General features: G+C 37.5%; 1 protein-coding gene across 2 annotated transcripts; it reads right to left on the reverse strand.

The window, feature by feature from the left end:
- Positions 1–127: 127 nt before the first annotated feature.
- Positions 128–23,269, reverse strand: mta2 (metastasis associated 1 family, member 2). Of its 2 annotated transcripts, none has more exons than XM_067399728.1 (18): positions 22,845–23,269; positions 14,663–14,730; positions 12,590–12,683; positions 8,507–8,624; positions 8,288–8,351; positions 6,540–6,657; positions 6,212–6,314; positions 6,024–6,123; positions 4,835–5,023; positions 4,660–4,734; positions 4,493–4,551; positions 3,513–3,613; positions 3,271–3,410; positions 2,827–3,055; positions 2,638–2,727; positions 2,322–2,440; positions 2,151–2,237; positions 128–2,021 (listed from the first exon to the last, which is right to left on the reverse strand). In XM_067399728.1, exons 1-18 carry the CDS (start codon positions 22,870–22,872, stop codon positions 1,890–1,892), a joined length of 1,914 nt encoding a protein of 637 aa, XP_067255829.1. In that variant the 5' UTR covers positions 22,873–23,269; the 3' UTR covers positions 128–1,889. The 2 variants fall into 2 exon arrangements, with proteins under 2 accessions (XP_067255829.1, XP_067255828.1); XM_067399727.1 differs by having other exon boundaries at positions 2,095–2,237.
- Between the last annotated feature and the right edge of the window lie 527 nt (positions 23,270–23,796).

The raw sequence follows: 23,796 nt of genomic DNA on the forward strand, positions 1-23,796 counted from the left end.
TGGCCACAGCCTTGTTTTCATTTACGAAGAAATAAATATGCCGTCTACCATGGTCCACTGCAAGTGCAAATAAATCAATACCCATGTAATCGCTCTGAAGAAAGATGAAAAATTGCCTGTTTAGGACCACAAACAAAAAAAATCTTTATTTTCTTATCACAAGATACATTAAAGGATACAGAGACACTGGAATATTAAAAAAAGTCTGAGTTGTGAGTTGAAAGAAATTTGTCATTGATTTGACAAAACTGAAATCCTTCACACCCTTGAATCAAACCCTAAAATCAACCAGTCTTCCCTCCCCCAACTCTTTCCCATAATGGAGATCAATGTTAACATGTATTTTTTTTTTTTTTTTTTCAAGTTTTGCCAAAATATTGTAGGGTCACAAACCCCCTTCATAAAAAACTGGTGACACTTAAAAGGGGACAGGTTAACATTTATTTGTGTCTTTAGTGTGCAGTGCACGCTCCATTTGTTTAAGAAACATTACAAAACCCCTAATGGGGGGAACAATTTACAATTAAATTTTGTGTCGACGAACCTCAGCAAGCCAGGAAATCTGTCAAAAAGCCCAACCTTTCAGCTCAAAAAAAGAAAAGAAAAAAGCTTAATCGTAAGGCGGAAATATGTATCAATATCAGCCTAGTTGAGCCATGACTAGGAAAACTGAAAACAGCTTTTCCATCTCTCAATGGATCTAGTTTACAAAAAAAAAAAAAAAAAAAAAAAAAAAAATAAGGGGGAAGAGTATGCATCAATATCAGCCTATATTCGAGTCATTACTAGAAAAACCCAAAAACATCTTTTCCCTCTCTCTTTATCTACAATTGCTAAAATTAGCTTCCCAGTAGCCCACAAGACCATTATAACACAAATGCGAGTGCGTCAACATGTTTGGAAAAAAAGCAGAAGTGGAAAACAAACTTATGGCTTTGTTCATGATGTCGTTTTATGGTAAAAGCTCAATTATTGAGGTACAAACAGGCCAAACTGACTGCAACATCCAACCTCCTATAGGAGACCACCTCAAACCTTACATTCATGAACACCTTCAATACTTTCCTAAAACCAGAAGCCTTCCTAATTCATCAAAAATGTGTTTTCATTCTAAGACAAGCTTTTCAGCTAGAATCCTACAAGACCTTCAAATATCACTGACTGGAGTAGCTACACTGCAGAATTTTTGGATCCAAAAACACAATATTGTGTCCGAGAAGCCAGGTCGCTATCAATAAACACCAACCCAACTGCAGATCCGTTGAAGCGAGCAATACTTTTGCTGTAAATGCCTTCCATGATACCATCTTTCCACAATTCAGCTAGGCCTGAAAGGCTAGAACCACAAGTACTGGCTGAAATAAAAGGAGCAGCGCAATCATTTATTTGTCTATATAGCATGAAAAAGGGTGATTCTGTTTTTAACATAAGCAACCTAAGAAATTAAGAAAATGATGGTAAAAAGACGACATACTCCCTCACACATTTAAATCCCATTTTCCATACACACAAGAATCAAACTCTTGAAAAAACCTGTTAATATTTATACAAATAACGACAGAACTGGAGAAAAATAAAGTGTGCTTTTACACCATCTTAGAATGAACATGATTTGCTTTAAATTACACAGTTAAAAGAATTTGCAATTAAAAAAAAAGCAACAGGACAGCAGGGCATCGAACCCTTAAACTTTAACACTGGGAGTAAAACGCTATGAATTCTGGTGTATGCTGGTGTAAGAGTATGCGGTACGTCATTTTCCCGAGCGTGGTTGTGCGTGTGGGATCTGGGGGGGCGACAGAAGACGAAGCTGATGATGGTGGGTTTAACATGCTCTGGCAATGGATGTGGTCTACTGGAACATCGCTCAGTCCTCCAACACAATTGGCTCACTGGTGCTGGAGGGTAAGATGGGTATGGGAATCGGCCGGGGTGGCACGGGGAGTTTGACTCTGACCGGGAGGTGTGGTTTTCTGGCCGCCCGCCTCATTTCTGCCTGAGTGAGGTGTTTCCTCAGGGCTCTGTGAATCACACACATGGAATTAGTCTCAGGAAAAGGCAAACACATGACAATAAGATGCTTTTGAAACATACCTGGTGTCTTTCGTAGCCACAAACACCACAGGATTTGGAGCATCTCCTTGACTGACCTTCTGTCTCTTAATGACTGACTGGGTGGCTGCTCTCATTCCCGATGCGAACGGCCTTCCATTGGTGGAGAAAGAATGACCTCCAGCCTGTAGTCAAAGAGAGCGCTTAGATCCGTGTACACCATTTTCTACCTATGAGAAGGTTAATATATATTTGTACGAGATACTTACGTTGTCGAAGGGCCTCTTGCCCAGTAGGGCGGATGCGCTCCGAGGCTGGTTGACCTGGTTACGGTTGATTGGTGTTGGAGCACCTCGTGGTGCTTTGAGTTTCAAAGGAGCTTGAACAGCTAAACAAAAAACAAACAAAAACAAGCATATCAAATGATCTGTTCTCAAATATTTTGCTGTGAAACACTGTACCAAACAATTTAATTGCCCTTTATGTCTCATTTTCCCACTATTAAAGGTGATGCGTGTAATTTAATTTGTTAAAATTATGTTTTTATCATGATATTTTGGTTTTGATTTAATGCTAAAGCCATACCCAATTCTTTAACTATATTGATGAGGGACGGTCGAGGAATAGGGCGGTTCTTCATAGCGCTCTTTGCTGCTTTAGGAAGTCTTATCATACCTAAAAGAGAAAAAGAGGTAGTCAAAAACATTCTGGAGATAAAATGATTTTTTTTTTTAAATATACAGATAAAAAAAACAACAACAAGTGTTTGCTCACACTCTGCTTTGACGGCATTGGCGTTAATGGAAGCGTAGGGGCGACGGGCCGCTCGGCGGGACTGCAGGATGTCCTGGCACACCCGACGGGCGATTCGAGTGAGTTTGGTGGTCTGCAGGATGAAGGTCTGCCGATTTTTAGCCAGAAGTTTAGCTCTTCCTGCACTGCTGGTAAATGGGGACATGCCCTGTACCTCCTGGCGGGTCATGTGACCCCGTGGAGCTGCATCCTATTGGAAAGATGGATCATGTTCATTGTTTGGTTTGGCAATTTTCTGTCTCCATTCATCATTCTGTCCCTTTAAAATGATTGGCCTGAAATAAACCTGCCAGCAAGATGATGAATGAAACTAACAAGATATTCTCACTGTTTATTTTTATGCATTAAACTCTAATATTGTAAAACACAGTAAACATGACACAAAACAAGACAGGATTCACATACTGAGCCAGTTCTTGTGGCGCCCTCTAGTTGAGTGGGGGTCTTAAGACCACCATACTTCTTCCAGTAAATCCAACAGGATGCACAGAGTCTGCACTGCATGTTGGGAGGGCCCCATGCATACCACTGCTGAGACTGGGCAGCTGGAGGAGTAGCAAGTCAAATTGATGAATACCCTCATTTTAATGTACAGGAATATTTGAGCCAAAATATGAACCATAAATGTGTACAGTGAGTTTACTCACTATGACAGCTTTCACAACTGAGGCCTTTCTGGTAGCCGGTGGCACCATTTATGCCAGGTTTATTTCCAGGTGCCATGATCTGGTTGGGGTTGGGCTTTGTGCTGAAGGAGAGAACAAAATTTAGATTCTCAGACTCTTTCCTGTAGTATGTTTAGCTGTTTGACAAGTTGATGAGTTCATATAGCAAAAACAAACCAACAAACCAACCAACCAGAAAAAACCCAATTATCTTAATCAAATAAAAATAAAAAAACGGACAATACAATAGCTAACTTAAATAGCTACTTTTCTTGCTGTGTTAATTTTATATTCAACAATAGACTAACATACATTACCATTTTAAAGTTTGGGGTCAATAAGACTTAAATAAACAACAAGAAATTCACACTTTTATTCAGCAAGGATAAGTCAAATTAATAAAAATTGACAGTAAAGAGAGTTACAAAGAAAAATGATGAATAGAAAAACTTTCTTTTTATCAAAGAATCCTGAAAAAAAATGTATCATGGTATTTTACATAAAATATTAAGCAGCACAATATTTTTTTTTTTTTATAATATTGATGATAAAATATTTACTGAGCACCAAACCTGCATATTTGAATGATTGCTTTGATCATGTGACACTGAAGACTGGAGTAATGATGCTGAAAATTCAGCTTTAACATCACAAGAATAAATTACATTTTAAAATAGATTAAAACAGAAAATAGTTATTTTATTGTAAAATATTTTTTCAATTTTAACTATTTTTGTTCAAATAAATGGTGAGACTTCATTCAAATCTTTACAAAAATCTTCAACTCCAAACTTTTTAATGGTAATTCTTTCTCTAAATTACATGGGATTTGTGCAATTATTAATTAAAAGACTAAACTAAAGAGACACTGATTTGTGCCATTTATATTTAGAAAAAGGTTTAAAAACCCAAAAAAAAAACAAAAAAAAAAAACAAATAGTGCAGTGACACTAAATACTCACTAGGTGGGGATGTACACCTGCTTCAGCTTGCTGTCAGCCTCTGCTGCCTTTAGTCTTTTCTGGTGGATAAAACAAGCAACTTGGTTAAGATACACATTCATATACATGAAGAAAAGTTGACATCTAAATTTATTTCGGTTTGTAAAAAAGCATGCAAGGTTTTGTACCTGCTGAATGTAACGGTCAGTAGTCTTCCACATGTAGTAGAATTGGACCACACTAGCTAATGACTTCCAGGGCAACTGCAGTTCAACAACAAATGTACATTTAAATCGTTTGAACTTTCCCAAATGGTGCAGTTTGTGCAAGAGTAAATGGTCAAGTATGGTGTTGTAAACTCACAAAGTCTTGGCGAATGTCATTGAAGTCTTTGCCGTATTTCTCCAGAGCCTCCTCGAACAGCATGGCTTCTGAGGCGCTCCACTCCTCCATCTCATCCCTGCACAGTACCGGGCCACCCTGCGGCACCAGCGTTGACATGGCCTTGGCGAGGTCATAGCCATTCTTCTGAAGAGTGTCCATGGCGTGGAACTACAGACAGACAGGACAGTGAGAATCACTGTCAGATGTAGAGTTGTCACAGTACCAAAATTTCAGTAGCCAGCACTAATACCAGTACATTTTTTCCGTTTTCTGTACCAATTTCGGTACCAGAGCAAAAACTGCAGAAAAAATGTTTTTTAAAAATTGTCCTTGTTTTGTCTCATCAGTTAGTTATCACTGTCAATCATCGCAGTCACTGATTCAATCAAGCATTTAAAGGGTCATGAAACCCTAAAACACATTTTTTGAGATGTGTACAGGTTGCACATCAATAAACAACAATAGCACTCATTATGTTTATTAAGGGGAAAATGGTATGTCATTCTTCTGGTTTAAAAAGCAACGTTGAACCAACATCATGGAAAGAAAAAACTAAACTTGTATTGATTGTGAATGGGGTAATAAACAAAGCATGAGAAAAGCCTCCCTTTACAATCACTAAGGCTGTCAATCTCTAAAGCGCAAACTCACTGAATTCTGCACTTGCAAAAACTCCTGTTATAATAGTAATAATACAAAAAACAGGCTTAATTGTACAATGAATCTTTTATTTACATCAAGTTTATACTTTGTTGGTTATAATAAAATCGTGTGTTTTTAGCAGCATTAAGCTGACTAACTTACTGACTAGCACATCTGATTGGCCAATGTGTTCACACACTCAACAAATATGATTTGTTACAATCAATGCTCAAAGCTTGTAAAAACACAAACCTTAAATAAAATAAATAGAAACCTTTGATGCTCAAAAAAGTGTGTTTAAAAGCAGCACCTATCAGCAGGTACTGAATATAACCAATACTACATACTAATGCTGGTACAGTAAATTTTTTTTTAGTACCGACAGTACTGGTACATTTTGACAACCCTACCTAACCCTAGCCAGATGTGCATGACTCTGAAGTCAAGTGAGGAAGCAGAGAATGAACGAGGAATGCACTTTTATGTGTAGTTAAGGAAGAGTGATTGAATGCATCCATTCTCTCACCAGTGTGATGTCTCTAGATGCAGCCGCTGCGCTCATGTGCAGACTGGGTTGGCGGATTGAACTGCTGCAGTCCAGTGCACGTGCAAATGTACCAACAGCCCTAAAATGAACAAAAACAAATTAAATCATGCTACTGCACAATAACACATTAAAGAAGCAAAAAATAAATAATAAAATAAAATACTAACCGTGCCACTACCAGGAACTGGTCTATCTGCGGATCCTTCAGCTGGTTATTAGGATCCCAAACCTTTGTCTCAAGCTTCTCCTGCACTCTACTGTCTGAATCACCTGATGAAATGGAAAACATTGTATTTACTAATTAACTTGATCAGTTTTGAATTTGACCTTCAACGTCCAACAGGCACTTTTTCCTAAAATGTGTGGTGAAACTATCAATACAAGGACTTGAAGTATTAATGCAATACTGTGATAAGAATCACATCCAAGTTTTCCACATCAAATGGAACATGTTTTAGTAATACTAAGGTGTAGAGACATTAAAAACCTTCTGACCTTCAGCCAGTTTGTCAGGAATCTCTGCCTGGTATTTGGATCCCACTCTGATCTCCCCCTGGTCAGCCAGCAAGGTCTTTTGCACTGGGTCAAACACCAGAGAGTAGAAGAAACAGTCCTGCAGAATAAACACATGTTAGACAACACAGACACTTGATGCACTTGCTTCATTTTAATCAAGCAAAAGGTGCTCACTCTGATGAAAAAAACAAAAAAACAACTGTATATACATACAGTATTATGCAAAAGTCTTAGGCCACCATTAGATGTTTTAGTAATGGTATAATGACCATATATAATTATTCCTCAATTTCCTTATTAAAATATAACCAGAAAATACATTATGCAGTATTAAAAGCTGAAGGAGGAGTAAAAAAAAAAAAAAAAAAAAAAGGGCTTCTATAGGCTTAAGTGGCAAGTATATATGCCGCTTTTCCATCAAGTGGTACGGCTCGGCTCGGCACTGCACGGCACATTTCATTTTCAGTTTGCTTTTCCACTGCAGTTAGTGCAGCTTCAGAGTGGGTGGGATTATAGACTGATTGTGTAGTTGCGCCGCCTCTAATGCCATGGATCCTCTCCTCGTCTACCAATAATTCTGCACTTCGTCTACTGTCCACGATACAGCCATTTCTTTTTTCAAGTTGCGTGCAACAGTCATTTAAAGCAAGTCATTTCGTGAACAAATGATACTGTGGTGGCTGTTATTGACCATTTAAATCTAGCGGGTTTGGTGTCTCATGTTTCAAATCCAATGACACTGGTAGTGACGATTCTCTCTGACCAATCAGTGATCTGCAGTGTTTACACATCACATTTAGTATTGGTACAGCTCACTTGGAACCTCCACCGAGGTGGCACTATTTAAGCGAGTCGTACCGTTCCGTACCGAGCTGTACCATGCAGTGGAAAAGCACCAATAGTGACCTCCCCTTACATTTGAGCAATAGCAGGAACCGGCTCTCTTAAAACTAAATGGAATGGAAAAGGACTGGAAGGCCAAGAAAACTTTCTCTTCTTTGAGAAACTGGAAGAAGTCCAGGAGGTCACACTAAATACTGATTTTTGCTTAAAGAAGACATTTTGTTTTGTTTTACCTTTTTTTATACATATTTCCTTTGTATCTTTTATCTTAATAAAGTATAGATTTCAATCTATAAAAATATAAAAATATAGAATCTATAAAAATACAGCCATTAAAAAAAAATTATAAAACAACAAAGATGGTGGTGGCCTAAGACTTTTGCACAGTACTGCATATTTAGCTGAAAATTCAGCTTTGCCATCACAGAAATAAATTCTAATACTATTTTACCATATTACTATTTTTACTGCATTTTTTATCATATAATGCAGCCTTGGTGAGCATAATGTATCAAAAACATTTAAAAAGAATATCACAAACTTTTGAAAGGTTGTTAACACATCAATTATTTTTGTAATGAAAATAAAAAAATACAAATGACAAATTAAATACAACAAATACTATCATGACATACAAATACTTTATTTTTTTATTTTTTTACATTACAGTAATGAGCGTTAAAATGAAAATGAGCTTACTGTAGTAAAATAAATGGCAATGCAAAAAGGTAAAAACATGACAGACATTATTGTCAGATTTTGTGAGAGTGACTAACAGGGTTGTCATGTTTTGGCTCGTCTCTCAGCTATGGCTTGCAGTAGCTTTGTGACACTCCATGAAAAACTACACAGTGAGTGCTCTTGTACTGCAGGTGGACACTTACCTCTCTCTCCAAGTAGCTAGTTAAAACATCAGTCTCATTCAAAAGTGTGACGTTGCATTTTCCTCTGAATAAAAACAATGTACAGTATAAAAATGTATGATATAAATGTATCAATACAAATCAAATATCTTACATATGGAGCCCAAGTCTGGGTTCTGATGAGATTATATCATTCAATCTTGAGATGTTTGTGTCTGTAAGTGGCCTGAGTGTATTTACCGTATGTGCGTGGCTGGAAGAGACTCAAACTGTCGAGACAAGAACAGTTCTCTGTGTTTGAGCTGGTGTTTCTGCTGTTCTGACGTTGAAGGCTGCTTGGACTCCTCTTCAAAGTCTCCTAAAATACATACACACACACACACATTAGTGTGATGCCAATACCTCAATTAGCCCTGATGTGAACCAGCTTACTTTCAGAACACACAGACCAAATCTTAAGTTCACACATCACTTTAGTTTATTAGTAATGGTTGCAATCAATTTTACACTCATTCAGAAACCAATTGAATATCCTTCATGAGATCTGTTGACTTATGAGGGGAAAAAAACATTTTAATGCAGGTCAACTCACTTGAATGCATTTAAAAAAAACATTACTTTTGACACCAGTTTACAATGGTGATACAGATATTTCTTTAATAGATGCTCGTATAAGATGAGGAGACTTGGCAGGACTTTATCAGACGATCTGACCAAACTCCACCCCTGCACGGAGCCTAAGGAAACCCTGTCAAAGAAGAGGGCGGGAAATCAGACCACACCCCTTTCTATTAACCCCTCCTGCCACCCCAGTGGCCCTGCCCCCTCCTTTCTCTCCCCTTGGCCAATGCGTCCCTGCCAGCTTTACAGGGAAACCCTGTGCAACAAACCTGAGGCACCCATCCCCCCATTGAGCAACAACCCCCCCCCATGCACAAGTACGCATTTAAAAAAAAAAAATGCCACAAGCTCTCTTTCACACACACACACACACACACAAGCAGACGAGCACTCAAGACACACGTACGACAAATCCATCATACATGCACACCCTCAGAGTCAAATGCGCGCGCACACACATGCATGCGTTTAATAACACTTTCAGTCTTTGACAAAGACACCAGCCAGACAGTGTTAACCTAGTGTTAACCCTTTGAGCGCCATGGCCCGGTGGGTCCCATGAAGGCTCTTTTGTTCTGAGAGCACAGGGCGGATGGCAGCTGAGGATAAGTACAGAGGAGCCCATTCAGGAGGGGGGTGGGGGGTGGGAGGTGAGGTTGAAGGAGGAAGATGGGCAGAAGGTAGAGAGAAGAGGAGGTGATGTAAATGGGAGCCCTGATCTTATTTAACAGTACAGTGTTGGTGCTGTAGAGTGCCACAACATAAAAAGGAAGATACGTTCAGTATTAAACGGGCAGCCAAGCTGACACTGGCCTCTCATGACCACAAAGGATTTGAAGGCTAACTGCCCATGTCAATGCAATAACTTCCTCAACCTAAACCTGACCCTACTCTTGAAAGGATAGGTTAATGCACTGCACTGACATAATTACGACAGGTTTACAGCAGTTCATGTACACAGAATTTACATATAAATGAACTGCTGCCGCAGGCATATAGGTGAGATTAAGCATCTTTATTAAACATGTGGAACGCCTGCAGCTGTGATATAATAAATACATTTGGGGATGTGCAAAAGTACATATTAACTCTCTTATTTCGAAAACTGCATCATCTGGAGGGAGCATTTGTCGGACACATACGTCATTGAGGCTGCTTCATTTCAGTAAACTGACCACAACATTCAAAAGTCATCAAGAAATAAAAATGTAGGCTTCACTGGGAATAATGATCAAGTTTTTTTATAGGGCTTTTCACACCTGAAATAGTTAACCCTGGGTCATTCTAAACCCCAGGAAATGGAATCCTGGTTTATCTTTATAGGCGGTCTCTTCTTCACTCCAACTGTCACATTTTTCCTATCATACGCAGAAACAACTGTTTAAATACATTGCGTAGTGTTTCCATGACTGCCCAGAGCACATGAATATAAGGCCCCGTTTACACTAGTGCATTTTTGTTTTTAAAATGAAAGCGATCCTCATCTACACTGGCATTTCCACAGCGTTTCAGAAATAATCTCCGCCTACACTACACGGCCGAAAACGCATGACCGTTCAAGCACACTGGGCATGCGTAGGCAGCTGCCATATTAAAAATGCAGAGTTTAACTGTACAATGGCTGCTAAAAATTACAACAAAGCCAGCAAAGATTGTAGTTCAGACTGCATGTTATTGTTTACAGGGTTGTCAAGGGCAGCCATGCCATCGTTTTCAAAAGTCTCTGTTTTGGTCCATTTATACTGAAACAATACCCCGACATTTTGAAACCAAAAAGGGCTCTGCAGCATTTTCGAATGTCTCTATTTTCAAGGTGCGAAAACGCCGGTGTAGTGTAAACGACTGGTATAACCATAGCAAAACTTGTGCATATTAAAACGAAAACACACTAGTGTAAACAGGGCCTAAGGCACGTGTTTGGTTGTCGGTTAAGCATCTAGTTTGGTTGTCTAAGCATCTAGTTGTAACATTCTAACACATCAACGTTTCACACTGTACAAGTTTGGCAAAAATGTGGAGTTAACACCGCAAAAGTGCTAACCCTGCTCCGGAGCAGGGTTTCATAACCCGGGGTAAAAAGCGGTGCTAATCCTGCATCTAAATCACAAGTGTGAAACGCTCCCTTACCCGGGGTTAAAAGCAGTGTTTAGAATGAAGATAACCTGGGTTAATCGCAGTGTGAAAAGCCCTTATGATTTTTTTTTTTTTAAATAAGACATCCTTTGATGTATGCGCCAAGACAAATGCAACCTCTGAAGATTGCAGCCTATGAAATGAGACAGCATTTGTCAAATCAACTAGTAAGTGGGATGTCTGTGTGACTTATCAACTAGCTTGTCTGCATAATTAGGGTTTATCAGACCTTATCAGCAAGTGTGCTCTTATTTCACAGAGTGCACTTGCATAGGATGTGATGGTGTTCAAAAGCAACTAGAGAGTGCATAACAGAGGGCATTAGTTTCCTTCCATTCCATTCCATCAACGAGCATTCGTTACTAATTACTAATACTTAAAAGGGGATGAATTTAGTATTGCTTCTCAGTGAATAAACGAAGAGCTAAAAAAAAAAAAAAGCCCAAAAATCATTAATCTATTGTCTATAATCTGTTGCCCATATATGTCCTTCAGCTAAGTTCTCTGTTTCTGTTGAGTGACTAGTTAACCATCTTGTCCATCCCTAATTATAATAGAAGTAATCTAGTTTTGTTGCCTGTATAGATTGGTGTCCTTCTGCTAAGTTCTTCTGTTTCGACTTGTTGGTATGTACACCTGCAGAACTCCACAGAATGCTCCACAAATTTATGAAGAATGGAAATGAATGTCATTTAAAAAAAAAAAAATCTACAAATGCACTGTCCCTTTGTGTGTCCAACTAGTAAATAAGTAAATATTTTGATTAGTTTGATTACACTCTCAACAATCAATACAAGAGTGTAGTACACTAAGCTCCACTAAGATATTTTGCCATATTTAAAGTAGGAATCACAATCATCTTTCTTCCCTATTGTGATGCATATCTAAGTGAAATGGAGAGGAGGAAAAACAAAAAAAAGGAAAGTAGGGTGGGACTTGATTTTGTCCATTGGTAATTGACTGGATTGTTGTTGTTTGCTAACTGCTGCAATATCATGTGAGTGAAAGGTTGCCGTTATTGTCCTACTCCATTCTGGTGCATGTCATCAGAGATGAGATAACGTTGCAAGAAGAAAGGGAAGTTGAGGGCACATGAATGAAAAAAAAGATATGTGGACAAATAGATCATTTATAATAAACATTGCAAAATTCCATAAAAAAAATAGGAAGAGTTGATTTTGATTTAATGGTGACTGTAAATCTATTCTGCAATATTCCACAGATTTTCCCTCAACCTCAGAATAGAAATTTAATTCTGAGACTAGTTATTGGTCATAAAATTATTGAATATGTTCAACAAAAATAATTTGCTTCATTCAGATAGAAGACAGAAGAAATAGATAGAAGAAAATTTATAAAACGCATAGTTATATAATATGCAAATTTGACTTCATTATACATTGGATTGATCCAGTTTGGTGCTTTAAAATCTGCTCCCAGTGTGCACGTGAAAGCAGTAAATCCTGGTAGTATTTCAATGCAAATAGTATATCTACATAGTGACACTTCATCTTAAGTGTGAAGACGAGACGTGAACTCAGGAGAAGGCTGAAACAGTTGGGTACTCACTTGCATTGCTATCGGCCAAAGTGTTGAGGTTGGCAGATATATCTCTCCGCCTGAAGAGACAGACCACCTTGGCTTCTACATTTCCATTGGCAGTCTAGGGGGAGACATGCAACAAGAAAGAGTGTGAAAAAGACCAAATACAAAAAGACCATTCAGCCATTTTCTCTACACAATGTGTGAAATAATGACCTTAAGTGCTATTACTGTCTTCAGTGAAAACCCATAATTTTAGTATAAAGAGAACTACTTTCATCAAGTCAAAGCGGGACTGAATAACACCGTCTATGATTTGCAAGAAACTGCATCAATATTTAAGCACCAAAGTAAAAAGTTGTGGGTCCTCCTCTTAATAACTACATTTCTACTCATTTTCCGGCACTGAAAATGAACCACTCTATATGGAAATCTTACTCATTAATGCAACACGGTGTGGGTTAGAGTTGTTTATATTCAAGACAAAACTGAATTCTGACTAACATGTATACATATTGAACAAAGACACCACTTCCATTAGTTTACCCATCCTGCTGAGCTTCATAGCCCTTCAAAATTGAGGTTACATAAAAGTGTTTTAATCCCTGCTCCAGGAAACAGGCCTGTGTCATTCTCAGCATTATATAAGTCTCTTACGGCTGGGTCTTCATCTCAAACAGCCCAGCGTGCATCGGCAGACAACAGCATGATGGCTGAGCATTAGCAATGCACAACAGAGGGGAGCAGGTGACAGAGACAGTCTGCTATGCTGTCATGAGTGACAATGCATTAGCAGAGAGCTGGCATATGTCAATCATCCATGTTCAGAGTAATGTTCAAATCTCTGCACATGCAATTGATGATGTATGATAAATGATTGGCAGACATCAAAAGCCCCAACCAATCACAGTCAGTCTGACTCTAGGCTGTAAGAATGGTGACACATCAAATTCATTATGCATGCTGTAATATTGGTGTCATACTGGTCAAAAATAGCTCATGGTCAAATGAAAGCACAAGGAAACAACAAAAACCTGCATGCATCAAGAAAATTTGGTATTGTTCATTTGCAAACTTGTGTTGTTCGTGGTGAAAAGTGACTGAACATCTGAAATGTAACTTTTTATTTTCAGTAAAATCAATGTAATATATTTTTGTTCAAGAATATATATTTTTATTTTATTTTTTAATATAATTTTTATTTTGAGAGAATTTTATAGTACTAATTAATATTTATGCAACAATTATTTTTTCCCAAATATATATATATATATACAAATCTATGCCATCTGGTGGGAGTAAAAAAAGAAAACATCTGTAACGCCACGGTGTAACCACTAGATTACTATATAGTGCTCTATATAAAAGGGCTTATACATTCACTAGTTGTTTTAGACATATACTTATTTTTATTAAGTTGTGGATTTGGATATATTTAGACATTCTCAAAGACTACTTTTTGTCAAGGTTTAGATTTTTTTTTTTTTTTAAATGTTGATTTGAAGTGTCAGTTTTTGCATGGATTTTACTAGTCAAACCTGAACACAGAGAAAAACTTTGTTACACAACATCAAAATTAAACAAAAATGTAACTTTCAGAGCTATAATAACCTGATTTCAACCTCTTATTTTAGTCTTCTGGCTCAATTTTACCATATTGTTACAGCCACACCAGTTCATTTGTGTCTATATGACAGTGTGTTGTGTGATAGTTTTGTACTCTCACTGTTTTAGAGTGTAACCCCTTCCTTGCTGACCTTTTTTTACTGCACTGTGGCTGAACTATTCATTCATTTCACACATTTGCTAAAAACTTGCTTTTAGTCACACCAGTTCATAAATTCTGTATGTGTGTTTATTTTGCACTCTTGATATTTTAGAGTGCCACCCCTTGCTGTTTTTTTTGCATTGTGGCTGATTTGTAGATTATACAAACGGGGGTTGGTGGGGGGTGGATCCGTTTACCATTCCGATGAAGTAGTGATTTTTAATATTTCCAAAAATAAAAAATAAAATAAAATGTTTTGCTCTAAAATGACTGAACAACACCAGAGGTTTAAAATTGTTAAGTGATTAGACAGAACATGTTCCAAAACTCACCTTGTTGAGTTCTTCTATTCGGCGGATCAAATATGGGTTACTGGAGGAGTTTTCAAAATACACATAATCTGCAGTAGACAAAAGAAACCATCAGTAAGTGACAGATCACTGAGCTCCATTTCTTATGTATAGTTATGGATTCTAAATGTATTAATGTCTTCAAGCCATGCAATGGATTAGGTAGGCTAGGAGTTTATTTCAAAACATAATTAACCAAGGGTCCAAAAAAACAAAAACACTAACAAAAAAACAAAAAAAACAAAAACAAATGATTTTACTTAACACAAGAACTACTTATTGTGATGTAAATGGCACAATAAAAGAACATAGAATAAACAACAAGTCATAAGATCCAGGGCTGCATTTCCCAAAACCACCGTAAGCCTATGTAGATTGTAGAACCATTGTCACCAATGGTCGCTACAGTAAACCTCACAAGGCTTTTGAGAAAAGCAGCCCTGGTTGATAAGTGACAATCATCCAGTGCTGCTTCAGCTGTACGCTCCTATTCTATGGCGTACAGTAAATCAAGACCTGTCAATCTGAGCAATCAAACCAATCCAAGCATGCTCCAGCTGTAAAACAGTGTCTGATTGATCTCCACATTGTCCACACCCACCCACCACACCCGAGATTTAGTTTCCATCGGTTGAAGTTTCAAATGACATTGGAAAACACTGCGTCATTATTGCGACACGATCGGATCTTAGAAGTCTTAAAGCCTACACATGCATCGGCTGTGATTTTTCATAGTTTGTTCTCTAACTGGAACAAATATGCTTCTGTATTCTGCTAGTTGAGGCCTTTTCAACGATAGATGACAAGGTCTACCTGTTAATGTACAATGATTTTACAGATGACATTTCATGTAAAGCAGTTATTTTTTCACGCTATGAAGCACTACTAATATGTCAGCAAAATTAAAAGCACTTGTTAAGTGATGGTCATATTCCCGATATTCACTGTAAGCCAAGCTTCTGAACTTGAAAACAACACCTATTTTATTTTGGTTAAGCAAGTGGTTAAATAATGTGATAACTTAGTAGCACCCCCTGCTTCGGATTTAAGAAGTTAAAGGGTTAGTTCACCCAAAAAACTAAAATTATCCCATGATTTACTCACCCTCAAGCCATCCTAGGTGTATATGGTTAGCTTCTTTCAGACAAACACAATTGGAGTTATATTAAAAAAATATTCTTGCTCTTCCAAGCTTTATAATGGGAGTGAACGGCGCTTCTGATTTAAGTACAAAAAAAGTGCATCCATCCATCATAAAAGTAATCAGACTCCAGGGGGGTAAAAAAGGCCTTCTGAAGCAAAGAGATTTTTTTTTTTTTTTTTTTTTAAAGAAAAATATCCATATTTTAAACTTTTTATTTAAAACTAGTCATTTACACCTAGGATGGTTTGGGGGTGAGTAAATCATGGGATAATTTTCATTTTTGGGTGAACTATCCCCTTTAAGGTTAACAATTGATTAATTAATCATTAATTGATCAATTTAAACAACAATCAATTATGGGAATTTTTGTAAATTACTAAAATATATATATATATATATATATATATATATATATATATATAAAATTGCAAACAATGAGGTTTGAGGAATTTGGAACTTGTGAACAATGAAAAAAAATCTATTTACAATCACCTATAATTACCCAATTTGCAAACTTGTGCACTATTCTAATATGTCGTTTTGTAGCATAAATGTGAGTAGTGTGTTCACACTGAAAATTTCAAAAAGAAAAAGTGCACTTTAAATATTAGGATGATGCACTTAACCGACAAAAAGAAGAAGTGTGAGCGTTAGACACTTCATGCACTCAACTGTGGCAGCTTTAATTATATAGCAGAGGGGGAGGGGCTTTCAGACTCCAATGTTAATGACAAAATAACCTTATAAATTCATATACTACATGGTTGAGCATAACTGCATAACTACATCATGTACAAGTGTGTATATAGATTGTCAGTTGGAACACAACTTAACTTTCAGTGTGTGCTAGATTATAGCAAATGTAATCCAAGTGGAAAAATAGTGGAAATGAGCATGACAATTAAACATCCACTATTGACCAATATTGATCAATTGGGGAAAAAGAAAAAAAAAGGTCTATAATATCGGCTGGGTTCTGATATATTCAGAACCACATCACATTCTGATATATGTATCTGATATATGGAATATACTAGTTGATTTGATTAATGTTTTTATCTAACAACAGGAAAGTAGTACTCTATTCGAATTCAAAGATGTAGAGAAAAAAAAGTTCAGATTCCATCACTAAACTCAAGAACAATCAAATTTCGTTATTATGCAAGAGTTCCATAATCATACAGAAAGTGACATGAGTAATGTATGGATCAATATTGAGAGCACATACGATGAGGCACGTACCCAACAGCCTGTACCCTGAACACATCACTTCAGTTATGTAATAACTCTCTCGTCTAGTCTGAGCTGGTCAGCTCTGGACATTCTGGTAGACGTTGATCTTTGATCAGACTAACGCTTTCTTTTCTCGCTTCTACTCAGCCATGTTCTTAAGCCGTGCCGCTAGGGACACCTCAAAATGGAGGTCTCTCTCCCAAGTTCATGAGCTTCATCAATCAGAGAGACAGTGAGGAGAGACTGAGCTGCATGGATCAATAATTTCCCTCAAGGAGAAACAGGGTCTAGCCATCTGCTCTTAAAGCAGGGATGTGCTGTATTGTTAGCTTATGGCATCTGGTGTTCAGAGACACCTAAAAATCCACTGAGGTTTGGGGATACTGACCAGGACAAAAATAGTGGTCTAAGTACACCCATAGGTGTACATGCATAATTTTTTAGTTACTAGCATCACTAAACAGAATCGTAAAAATGGTGGTTTTCAAACAGATTTCCTGAACAATTCCCTGCTCTGCCACTGGTCAGAGAAACATATCCAGTCCTGTTTTAAACTCACAACATCTTTTAAGCCAGAGTTGCTGACTTGGGCTGGTCAGGATGCAGAAAAATCTGAACAAGGTTTACACATTTTGAGGAGAAACATTTCAACTTACAAATTGCTTACTTGGTTGTTACCAGGGATGGGTAAAAACAAAGTTAATCACGATCTTTATTTGACCATTTTAAGATCAGTCCTGTGAATGGACAGTGAACATTCTTGTTTCCAAATATTTTAGTGAATTTTGAGATGATCTCTCAAGTGTAAAATAGGTGTTCATTTCAATTTAGCACATGTATGCATCTCATTTGTTATCCTTAATGTGCATTTTATGTATTACCATTACATTCCTTTAGCTCAAACAGTAGATCATAGTGCCAGCAACACCAAGGTCTTGCGTTTGATTTCCAGGGAATGCTTGAACTGATAAAATGTACAACTTGAATGTAATGTCAGTTGCTTGCTTTGGATAAAAGCATCTGCTCTCTCATGTATCAAAACTGGCCATTTAATAACCCCATATTGCTTGACCACTAGTGTAAAGCATTGAAAAACGCAAACTAAATGGTCTAGTGCAGTGGTTCCCAGAACTGTCCTGGAGGACCCCCAGCCCCTGCACTTTTTGTATGTCTCCCTATTTCTGACACACCCATTTCAGGTCCTGCAGTCCTAATGAGCTCATGAGTTGAATCAGGTGTGATAGATGAGGGAGACATTATGTGCAGGGCTGGGGGACCTCCAGGACAGGTTTGGGAACCACTGGTCTAGTGCATGGTCTAAAACGCATGGCGCAAGTGCACTAAGGGCATGTCTGAATTAGACACGTGCCAATATTCGGTAATACAATATCACGATAATGAATATGCATAATAATGTTATAGTGGGCACTTCAAAATACAGTGAATAATTATTTATTATATCAAATTTTTATAATACATTATCAGAATACTTTCCCCATCAACCGTATAAAATGCACAAGACCGCTGTAAGCTGCATCAAAGGAATGCGCACTCAGATGTAAACAAGCCCGGCTATGTGCACAAGAACCACATGGTGGGACATGCGAAAGTGAAAGAATGAAAGTGCACGTTCACTCTCTGACAGCAGAGGGCACTGATGGAACAGTAGAAATGCAGTGGTTACCCCGAAAAACCCCGTAAACAAAGCAGCTATTTAAAATAATTCAAATACATTTACATTTATTCATTTGGCAGACACTTTTATCCAAAGCGACTTACAAGTGAGGAATACAACAAGCGAGTCGCCATGACGGGGCAAATAGACAAGAAGTGCTCATAATACAAGTTATAGGCAGTGCTCAGATTATCATAAGCTACAATAGAGAGGGATTAGAGGAAGTGAAAGGATAGGAAGTTTTTTTTTTTTTTTTTTTTTTTTTAAGATGAGGTTAAGTGTTCATCTTAATAGCCATTCAGTTTTTTGTATTTGCAAAAAGTTAATTTCTTAGTTAAGTTTAATAACATTACTAAAATCAAAAGTTGTAACTATTATTTAATGGACTTGAGCTAAAGCGAACGATGATCAGTTGTATTTTTTAACTAACATTAACAGAAAATACCCACTGTAATAAATGTAGCTCATTCTTAATCTTAGTTAATGCATTAACTAACATTAAATAATGAGACATTATAAAGTGTTACCTGTTGTTCTTTATAATTCTTTTGCACTTTAATCTGTTTGCAACATTTTACTTTATAATTTGTGTATTGTATTATTGTATTTAAATGTTCAGAATTATTGTTATAAGATACCATTACAACACTTTTTTTTGCAACTTATTTCAATATCGTGATAATACCGAATACCGTGATAAAAGCTTCAGCAATTATCACAACATGAAAATTTGATACCGTCACATGCCTAGTTCGAATCCACTTTTGCTAGTTTAACGACAGGAAAAATGGTCACCGCACTCGATGAGGGTTGTCTCTTAATGAGCAATAGGTGTGTTTTGGGCATAACGTGCAATAAACCAATCAGAGTCTCATCTCCCATTCCCTTTAAATCTAGTTGCGCTCGCTATTTACATGGCGGAATTTGCAAGCGGAAAAACTGAACGCTTCTCAGGTGAGCAAACGGATCTGCTCATGCGCGAGGTTAAAGCGTGCGAGCAGACCATCTACGGGACAAACTGGATTCCACCAAAGTATTTTTATCTTTATGCACACAATAATAATCTTTTACATTGTAATCCTTTTATTTTAAATATTTGGCATGTTTGTGTGCTGCGCCGCATGCCTTTGTGTGTAATAAGCATAGGGCATGCACTTTGTGCACCTGCCTACAGGCACATATTACTAACATGCTCTTTAAATAACAAAAAAAATTGACTTTTGACCAGGTTCAGTTGCTTTCAGTTGCCTCAAAATAGAAACGCACCAACAATGTGCCTTGAATACACCTCGTTTTCGTCCAGCACGCCCATGAGCGCAAATGCATTTGCTATTTAAACAACGTGGTGCAGGACGCGAAAATGATAACTGCGTTGGGCTGAAACTAGCAAAAAACACCTTTTTTTTTTTTACACAGCATTGCACCGGGTGTATGATCGGGCACACTGTGTTGTTTGATATGATAAAAATATCTGTCTGGCAGTATATGCACATATAGAGCAGGATCCTTATTTAACAGACCACACAATGTCACCTGATATATGCATTTGCCCACATGCACATTGCATACGAGCAGAAATTTCTGTCTGCATCACTAGACAAGTATCCTCTTTGCATCTTTATTAGAAGTCTCAATTAACACCCCATGATAAACGATTTAAGCTTCACTGAACCAAAACCTTCTCAATTATAGTCCTGGTTTGAAACACTTGCTGGCAAACAGCGCAGTTGCATCTTGCCTGTTTGAACTTAATGCGCCACAAAAGAGAAGAGGACAAGTCCTATCCTTCAGTATGCTTACTGTTACAGTAACATTTGCTACAGTTAACTGCTGAACAGTGTGCTGTGTTTGCATAGGAGAGCGACATTCAAACCAAGAGTTCAGAGAGCACAAGTGAACCAGACAAAGATGATGTCTCAACATATATTCTAGTGGTCAACCAATATGGATCTCTGAAAGCCCAATGTCAATAAGCATATCTACATTTAGATTACATTTATTCATTTGGCAGATGCTTTCATTCAAAGTGACTTTCAAATGAGGAATACAACAAATGAATGATATCTAGACAGCACAGCGTGCGAGAGGGTTGACAGGTATATAACGCCAATATATGCATTCAAATTATTGACTGTAAATGAGACATTAATTATTTTACACATTTATAATGCACTTAAAAGACTAAAAACAAAAACTATTTATTATCCAATGACAAGGATGCTGGTAGAATATAAAGTTGCAATGTAACAGAAGTACCGACAGATATTTACATCTACATTGTTAGGTATGTCAGAGTAAAAAGGATAAACAAAAAAGAAACAATGGTTGTTGATTGGATGAAGGCAGATTTGAATGTGAGCTTGCAGTTGATTGTAATAAAGGGGTGGGGTTTAAGCGGAATACATGATTGGAGAAGTCCTGCGTACCTCATCAGAGAGAAGTCTGTTTTCATTAAGTATGAATAATATTATAGGCCTATATATAATACATAACATTTTCATTAAACATTACGAGGTAAAAATAATCGTTCACAATCAGATGAATAACGAGCATTTAGAAAATATAAAATTTCTTTTCATGCCGTCTTTAAACTATTTTGGTTATCGACCAAGCAGACACAGTTATAGTCAGACATCGACTTTCTCAAAATGGCCAAATATCAACTGATAATTCAACCTGGCCAATATACAAGTCCAGCAAATATTGGCTGATATGATGTTCTATTACTAATGTATTCTAGGAAGCTTAAAGACAAAAACACACTCTGATCAAATGGGTAAAAAGCAACAACATTGGGACAGCATTTGAGTCACAAAGCTTCAGATCACAGAGGGGAAATGTAGGGAAGCAAAAGCTTGGGGCAAGAATCTGAGGTCAAGTTCAATGACCTTAAAGCAGTACCTGTGCAAATCTCCCAAAACACAGTAAAATACACTAAAGTATCTGGCAAACTATGAAAAATCATCATTACATTAAAATTCTACATTGCATGATAACTAGTTTCTTAATTGCATAAAAAAATTAAATGACTTATGTTGTGAGCAGATGCAGACTTCGCCTTCCTCTGAAATCAGTCTTGATAAACTCTAATACATTTTGACAAGCGTGTAATAACTGAGTTTTTCTACCAGATCTTCCCATCAAACCCTGCCTGATCAAACTGCAACTGCAATAAAGCAATCAGCAGCATCTGCTAAAGCAACACAGCCTGATTGCCGTGACCTATTTACGGCCGATTCCCGGATTTAAAAAAATAAAAGCACTATAATGTACACGGTCACCATGTCAAGCTGATGTAAAGGTTTACGCGCATGCAATATTGTTATAAGGCAGACTGCATTACAATACACAGTGAGGAGCATCACTGACAATAGATGTTAGTGTACAGTAGATGACAATGGGTATAAAACGTACTGAAAACTGCAGCTGGATTAACTAAAGCAACTGTTATCAGCTCAGATCACATTCGCATCTTCTATCCACACGTGCATGAGCACAGAAATAATTCACGATCCACATCTGCACTTATATTCCCACTGAATGAGTCGTTTCTCTTTTCTAGGTTCAAGTTCAAAGTGTCTACATTTCCTGATATCAGTATAAATGGACAGTTATTTGGCTTTGTTTCGTTTCAAACAAGTGACAAAACTGAAAGTCTTTGCATCCTGTACTGTGAGAGTCCCATATACTTCAGCTGTCAGAAGTTTGACAGAATGGAACAGTTCAGCCAACGTGTACGCCAAAAACTTGAATGAAAGTCTCGAAAAAGTGAGTAAAAAGCATCATAAGTGAATAAACTAACGGCAAGGTTCTCTCATAATTGGCTCATTTGCTGGCGGCGGCTAATTACTTGAACCAAAACTACAAAGAAAAGAAGAGTTTGCGAACCAATGCAAGTTTATGCATCTAAGCGAATCTAAAAGTGAATTTTAATGCATTTATAAATAAATAAAATCGAGTTAACCCAAAAGGCGCCGTAACGAAACTAGCCTAGCTCGCTTAGCAACGGGATTCCGCTCATTGTAACTAAGGCGGAAACAGCCGCTCGCGCTAATGCTAATGCTAACCCCCGCGAGCCTGCTGCTAGTGTTAGCCTCAACAATAATACTCACCTCCAACTCGGTACATGTTGGCCGCCATTCTCTCACTCTCCTAAACAAACACAATAATCACGGATTCCCTCGTTGTGTGGACAAAAATGTGTATCCAAAACTGGTGCTGGTTCTTTGTATCCTCGCGTGTACTGGCGTACTTCCCCCCGTCGCGAGACAAAGCCGGGACCCGGCACGGCGCTGCCGCTGTGGCGGGTAAAAGTTTAAAGTTTCCGCTACAATGTTTCTCCGGATGGTAAAAAAATCGCGTCTTTGTTTCGGCGCTGCGATAAAACTCCCATCGAAGCCCCTCACAGACATTCACACTTCACACGAGCCCTTGATAGCCAGCCTATCTCTCTCTTTCTCTCTCTCTCACTCCACTCTTCCTCCCATCCTCCGCTCCCTGCTTCATCCTCCTCTTCTTCACCTCCGCTCTGTTTCACTCACACACACACACACACACACATAAACGGGCGCGCGCGCGCACCCCTTTCTCCAACGTCATCTTCGGAAGCTCACAACGTCACATTCTGCAAACTCTAGTAAAACAGAAACTTGAGCTCCTGTAAATAATTACTATTTTTAAATTAAGATATTATGTAATATATATTTATATATATATATCTATATATATTTATATATATCTTTATATAGATAATTTTTTTTTTTTTTTTTTTGAGGAGCACCATGAGGCACCAAGCTAATATGGAGAGACGTATATCACTTTATATCTCAAATTGATTATCATTGATTTATTATTATTATTATTATCATAACGAATTTTATGTACATTAATTAATATGTATATGAGCACATACTGTTATTGCAGTACTTAAAACAATATAAGGATATCAAAATAATCCTTGAATTATGTTTTTTTCGTGATTTATTGTAATTCACAGGTTCACACTGTATATGTGTGTGTTTTCAGATCTATATACATATTTTTAAGGATAACAATATAAACACT

This window comes from Chanodichthys erythropterus, chromosome 11 (genome assembly GCF_024489055.1).
Source record: "Chanodichthys erythropterus isolate Z2021 chromosome 11, ASM2448905v1, whole genome shotgun sequence".
In the NCBI taxonomy this organism is placed as follows: domain Eukaryota; kingdom Metazoa; phylum Chordata; class Actinopteri; order Cypriniformes; family Xenocyprididae; genus Chanodichthys; species Chanodichthys erythropterus.